General features: G+C 44.3%; 1 protein-coding gene across 1 annotated transcript; it reads right to left on the bottom strand.

Annotated features, from left to right (window-relative positions):
- Positions 1-4,780: 4,780 nt before the first annotated feature.
- Positions 4,781-6,567, bottom strand: LOC128413427 (prolactin-releasing peptide receptor-like). Its single transcript, XM_053387449.1, has one exon. The coding sequence runs from the start codon at positions 6,565-6,567 to the stop codon at positions 5,515-5,517; it is 1,053 nt and encodes a 350-aa protein (XP_053243424.1). The 3' UTR covers positions 4,781-5,514.
- Positions 6,568-6,921: the final 354 nt, after the last annotated feature.

The raw sequence follows: 6,921 nt of genomic DNA, 5'->3' as shown, positions 1-6,921 counted from the left end.
TAGCTGGTAGGGTTTGGAAGCCTGCCTGCTAGACTCCTTGCCTTTTGGAGCAACCTTCACCTTGTTCTCTGCACAAGATACACATTTCATGTGAAACTTACAGGGTTTGATGTTCAAACCTTCAACCAACCCAGGCATCTTGGCCAGCGCTTGCCAAGACAGGTGACAAAATCTTCGATGTGCATCGTGAATACATCCTGCATGAAGAACCTTGTTAGTTTGTGCAACACAACAAGAATCAACATTTGATATAACAGCATTGTCATCATAAGTTATACAGAATAAACCATCCATAAACTTTGCATGCAAAATGTCCTCTTTGCCTTTCCTGATGACACAGACGGTCCTCTTGAAGGATATCTCAAAACCACGCCCAGTAAGCTGTGGGACACTAAGCAAATTGTCCGTAGCTCCTGGAACAAAAAGTACATCTCTGATGGTAGTATGCAGACTTGCAAGTTTCACAGTCCCAACTCCTGCAGCTTGCAAAGTCCTTCCATCAGCCAGGTGGATCTCACCATCTTGAGGTGTGAAGGAGATAAACAGGTGGCGGTCCTTCGCAAGATGTCGGGTGCACCCTGAATCCACAATAAATTTGGCCTTTGTAGCAGCTTTTGCAGCAAGCAAAACCTTGTTTTCCACCGGCGTGGGCTTTTTCAGCTTGCCCCCCTGCTCCTGGCCATCAGATTTGCCTTTAGTCTTTGGTGAAGCTGTGCCAGCAAACAAAGCCTTGTTTTTCCCTGGCTTGGGCTTTCCACCCCCCTTCTGCTTCGGGCCATCTGCAGGCATTTTCTTTTGTTTATTTCCAGTCTTTGGACAAAACTTCTGAGTATGACCTTGGTTCCCACAGTTCCAGCACTTCACAGCTGCCAACTCCTTGGCTCCCCCTGGAGGCTGGAATGCTGCCTGGGATGATGTGACAGTCTGCTCCCCCTGCAGCTTGCAACCGGTGCCCTCAGCATCCCTGCATTCACTCGCATTCTGGGAAACAGCCAGGACCTCCGATGCATTCAAACTCTGGGCTGGGATGATTGGCAGATGGGCAGCTTTCAAAGCATTCCACATGTCACGTGCCGTCACGTTTCCAGCTAGCGTCTTTATATCCTCCAGAGAGACGGATAAGACTATTACGTCTATGGCCCTCGAATTCTGGGCTCTCCATTTCTCTGTCAGAGGAACTGGAGTGGCTTCAGACACAGTATGCCAGACTCCAAACTGACGCAGCAAACTCTCACACCATTTTGCCCAGGTCTGATAATTGTGCCGATTTAACTTTGGGCACTCAGTGGCCTCAGAAGCTTGGAAAAACTCCATTCCAGCTTTTTACTTGAGCCGTGAGCCTTTATGCCTTCAAAGACGTCTTATCTCGGCAGCCCATTAATCACAATGCCTCTGGCTCGGCTCCCAGGCCAATTAGACCAGCTGGACATCAAAAGCTTTTCCGCGGCAAACAGAAAAGCCTCACTTTCGCTTTTCCTGCACATACCTCAGCAGTCTGTCGCAGTCTTACTCTCCAGTAAGTGCCGTGAATCTGGGCCCGTAACCAGGGAGACAAAGTCCATCTGAGCCCCCAAGCTTGGTGCCGGACAATCCATCGATCTCCCGTAGACAGGCAATATCAGCAATTAGCGACACGAAGCCTTAAGAATAGATTGCCACATTCTTAGGCTGGTGCACACTCTGTCAGCAGAATTCACACAGCAAAAGATGCACAGCAGGAGAGCATATTTACAGTTTATTCAGCGTTGGTCAGAACAAAGAAAAACATGACCGCCTGCTCCGGTCTGATCAGGCAAGAAGAAAAAAACGAAAGCAACGACACAACAGAAACATCCTGTGAGACAGGAAATACGCAGGCTGTGACACAAACATCCTGCTCCCTTTTAAGGTGGAACGGAAATATCCTAACACTATGGGCTATTATAGTCAACTCCTGCCTCCCTTTTGTGAGCCTCTTATACTGACCTTTACAGTATGCCGAAGACCTTGTGCCATCAATTTCCCCTGTATTTGCTCATGGCTTTGCATGTCAGCCTGTCTGAAGGAAAAGGCTGGAAGGCTGATATTCACAAAAATGCAGAGAGGCATCACATCTTCCCAACCACCCACTGTGATATCCAGCGTAATTTGAAGGTTTTCTTTGCTGTTAACACCTTGGAACAGAGATGTGTGCTATTCATCAGAATTTAAAAATCAATATTTCATTTTGTAACAGGAAAACAGGCCACTTTCTCCATCCCAGACACGTGCTAAGTGTGGTTTGCACTTTTCATTCAGGCTATCAGAAAGGGCTTGCTAAATCCAGGATAAGCGGGTGACTCACTCATTTCCAATGTTTCCTGGACACCAAGGAATAAAGAGACACCCCTCCAGGCCTCGGTTCCAGTGAGGGCCACAACATTACTGATAGTAAAGACTTGCAGCAGAGAGAAAGGTAGCATGCACAAGAGCTAAAATGGTTACTGCAGGCATACACTCTTAGTCCGAGGCAGCAAATGCTCAGCCACCACTGACCTCCAGCTAAAAGAGAAACTCATCCTTGCTGGGATTCCAGGATCAGTTTAAGAACTAGTTTGGGCTCCTCATAGCTGCACATGTCTCACAGGAGGACAACCCATGTCTATCACAACCCCTTGCTCCTTTGAGTGAGTGAGCCCAGCAGTCCTCAGGAAGGTTCAGGAAGGAAGGTTCAGGAAGGAAGTGTCCATTCTCCAAGTCAACATAAGAAGAGAAGGAGAGCTCGCTAGGTCATGTCAGTGACCCATCTAGTCCAGCATCCTGTTCTCACAGTGGCCAACCAGATGCCTGTGAGAAACGTCCAAGCAAGGCCCAAGTATAAGAGCAGTCTCCCTTTCTGTGGGTTACAGCAACTGGTATTCAGAAATCTTAATGCTTCCAACTGAGGCATTTATTCATGGCATAGAGCCTATGCATTAAGGGCACACCTATCCACTTATCCATGAATGTCTGAGGGAAAACAAAAAAATTTTTCCCTTCCAGTAGCACCTTAAAGACCAACTAAGTTAGTTCTTGGTATGAGCTTTCGTGTGCATGCACACTTCTTCAGATACCGTGTGCATGCACACTTCTTCTTCTTATCTGAAGAAGTGTGCATGCACACGAAAGCTCATACCAAGAACTAACTTAGTTGGTCTTTAAGGTGCTACTGGAAGGGGAAAAAATTTTTGTTTTGACTATGGCAGACCAACACGGCTACCTTTCTGTGTCTGAGGGAAAGTTTTGTTGATGTTGCCAGTGTCGTTTTAAAGTGTTGTCTGTTTCTCACAAGTAGCTGAACCCAGATAGACATGATTTCCACCAGGGAAGAGCAAAACATGGGAATACCTTTGGCTTTTTTCAGCTTCTGTGCCCCCTAAACACAGCCCAATCTGATGAGGCTACTCTTTTTTCCTTTATCACAATTAGGCTACAAAAAGCCTGCCTTTCCTGAGTGCCTTGTGGTAAGACTTAAAAGCCAGCTCTAAATATTTCCCCTTTTAAAAAATCCTATAATAGGAGTTTGAAACAAAGAAGACAGGGGAAAAGGTTTTACTAAGGGTTATAATGACTGTTCTATAAACTCTGGAGAATTGTTATGTGGACTTACATACAGTATACTCACCTTTGCTTTGTTAGATTTCATGGAGAAAATGAACCAGAGAGAGAGAGAACCTTGGAGATAGAGTTGTGTTAGCTTTAAAATCCACTTCCCTATCCCAGCAAAACCAATTCCCCCTCTTATCCACCTGCGTAACAAGCTCCCACATCCAAGAGGGTTCAGGCTGATGTCAAGAGTTTGCCTGACATAATAATTCAATAACCAGTGATTTGATAACCAATTTAGCAGCCACAGAAGTGGTTTGTGGGTATGAAAATGTTGAGAGGACTACTTGACCTGACATGGGAGATCTGTGATTCACATCTCAAAGGTCCTGCTATAATAAATGACCCTGATTGAGAATAGCCTAGAGTATGTTTCATAACCATACTAATTTAATATGAACTATTAAATTCCCATTCTTGCCCATCCAATAATACTTCACATTAGCAACACCTTAGATCAAGGTTGGAGTACCACCCCCACCCCACCCCACCAAAAACTAATCCTTGCTGGGACTGCTGAGTTAGGCAGCAGCAACATCTATAGGGCCAAATATTCCCCATCTTTGCCTTTGATACAGCACCAAATGTCATTAACGTCTATTGAAAGTGTCTAACATTCACAGGGAATATTGCCAGTGGTTAATAGTAACCCAGTAATCCAGAAAGCAGTTAAGAATATGCATTACTTTCTGAACTGTAAGAGAAGTGTGTCTTCCCATAATTGTATGTCTTTGCTCATGCCCTGAGGTTATTTGCATGTTTATTAACAAAATCGTACAGACACCTCTGCCATAGGGCACTTTTCTCTTGGCTTATGGCAAATTTCTAATAAAATTTGCACACTCTTAGAAATCAAAAGGGTGTTTTGTTTTAATGTAGAGTACAAGGGTAAGAGAAACTTGCTTTTCCGGCACTTGTCACACTGAAATCTATTATCACTCAATGCAAATCCAGTTGATTTCTCACTGTTCAAATATATATCTGACAATGAGACCTAGATGCAGATCTTGTATCACTTACATTCTGTCCTGGTCTTCTATGTCATCTTAAAGTTAATGTAAACATCCAGTTTAACTTCTGGTATGTGTTTCAATAAGGTGTCATTTTATCAGGCAGAAATCACCATCGTTGTCCTTTTTATTTCACAATCACACAAACAACATATGTATTCCAAGATAATGTGATCAAGAGAGTCTTGCTTGAAGTCTAATGTTCAGTAAACCATGTCTATGCTGCTCAGATCTGATGTGCAAATTTGATAAGAGTGAGAGACAGAATTCAGCATTTAATATCTCCAGGCAATAGCAAATCATGAAAACACTATAAAGTGCAGAAACCTCTGCAAGTGTAGCTTGAACTGCTGGCATTTCCCTGCAGCCTGAATACAACTCCATTGTCATAATTAGTAATAAGCTATGTATTATACATGCAGAACTTTAAGACATACACTAGATATTAATGGCATTCACATCCCTTATAAACAATGTTCTGCTACACTGTGACAAAGCAAGAAGTGAAATTCCTACACCCACACACTTTCACTGATACTGATTTAAGGTGCAATGTTCTTGTTGTTTTTTAAAAAGCCAACTCTTAATTTCTATTCTCCCCCTTTCAGTGTTCCTTTCTCCCCAATCCATCCATCTGCAGAGTACGCTATGAATTTACTTTACATCAGTGGCAGCCAACATGGTGCCCTCTAGCTCTCCAGCCTCCATTATCTCTGATCATTAGCCTTGCTGGCCGGGGCTGATAGGAGTTGGATACCAACACATGTCACATTGCATGGAGTCATGGTTTTTGCCAGCATACAGCATGCTGTTATTTGAAACTTTTATTTTGCATCTAGACCTTAGAGGCTCGGGATGATAGACCCAAGATCAGCTGCAAAATCAGCTGTAGGAGAAGTGATCAGATCACAACACTTACAGTCACACTTTGCCCAGAAGGAGCTACTTTTCTATGCCAGACCACTAATTTCTTAAGCTCTTCTCTAAAGCTATCATGGAGCCAGGCATATATGAAGGGGTTGTAGCATGCCGAACTCATGGCAAACCAATGGCAAACCAGCTGGACCAGGCTGAAATAATAAGGATCAATTGCATTTATGTTAATGTCCCGGATGAGATTGAAAGTGTGGAGAGGAAGCCAGCACACCCCAAACACCACTACTACCATGACCAGCAGGCAGAATGTCCTCTTCCGCCTGGCTCTGTCCCAGTCTGCCTGAGTTTGAGTAACACACCCTGGCACAACCCTGTTCTTCAGCTTGAGAAAGATCTTGAAGTAAGAGATCAGAATGGCTAGCAAAGGGAAGAGGTAAGTGATCAGCAGCAGGCACAACGCATAGGCTTGTCGCTGGCGCTCTTGCTCTCCCCAGAATTCCTCGCACAGGATGACACCCTGTTGATGCAGCTCCACATAATAGGTGTGGGCCATGGCTGGTAACGCCAAGCAGCAGGAGAGAATCCAGATGAAGAGGACCATGTAGGCACTGAGCTGCAGAGAGATCCGGCGTCGCAGGGGGTGCATGATGACTATGTACCGGTCCACGGCGATGGTGGCCAAGGTGAAGATGGAGATATAGACTGTGACCGGCTGCATGAAGTAGACAAAGTAGCACATTGCGCTGCCAAATATCCAGCCGCGTGGCTCGAAAATGTAGGCGAGAGTAAGGGGGACGCAGGTTGTGCACATGGCCACATCCGAAAGAGCCAAGTTCCCAATGAGGAAGTTGGTGACGTTGTGCATCTTCTTCACACGCAGGATGACGTGAACCAGAAGGCAGTTGCCTACCATCCCAATAATGACCACACCTGTGTACATCAGAATGATCAACAGCTTCAACCGTTGCACTAGCTGCAAACCATGGAAAACCATCAAGGTCCCATTCATAGCAATGTTGTAAGCCACGGGAGTGAAGTTGGTCGGAATGGTACCCGAACCTTCAAAGAGCTCAGACATTTGGCCTGCAGGATGATAAACCATAGATATTAGTGAGTTCTCTGTACCCATTGTTACAGTGTTTAGTTAAAGAGCATCTGTAATTCAAAATAGTACATCTATGTTTACAATAATGTCATTAATATTAATGTAATAGGGAGAAATGTATAGAAATTGATTTAATTTTGCCATTTGATTATTGCCATTTTTTGTCAGGAACAAGGGAGAGCAGAAGGGGAAGGGATATGAAGAACCGTGGGTGAATACGCTTTTCCATATAAAAGAGGCTATAAAAATTCTAGGCTTTGGAAAAAGATGAAAAACAGCATGCACATTTCAGTATAATAAAACATTTTTCATCCTCTGATTTCTGAG

This window comes from Podarcis raffonei, chromosome 5 (assembly GCF_027172205.1).
Source record: "Podarcis raffonei isolate rPodRaf1 chromosome 5, rPodRaf1.pri, whole genome shotgun sequence".
Taxonomy (NCBI): domain Eukaryota; kingdom Metazoa; phylum Chordata; class Lepidosauria; order Squamata; family Lacertidae; genus Podarcis; species Podarcis raffonei.
The sequence above is the reverse complement of the archived record's forward strand: the minus strand, read 5'-3'. Positions and strand labels throughout refer to the sequence as shown.

Excerpts from the sequence above, each read along its gene's own strand:
- LOC128413427 (XM_053387449.1), bottom strand. The coding sequence starts at position 6,567 with ATGTCTGAGCTCTTTGAAGGTTCGGGTACCATTCCGACCAACTTCACT.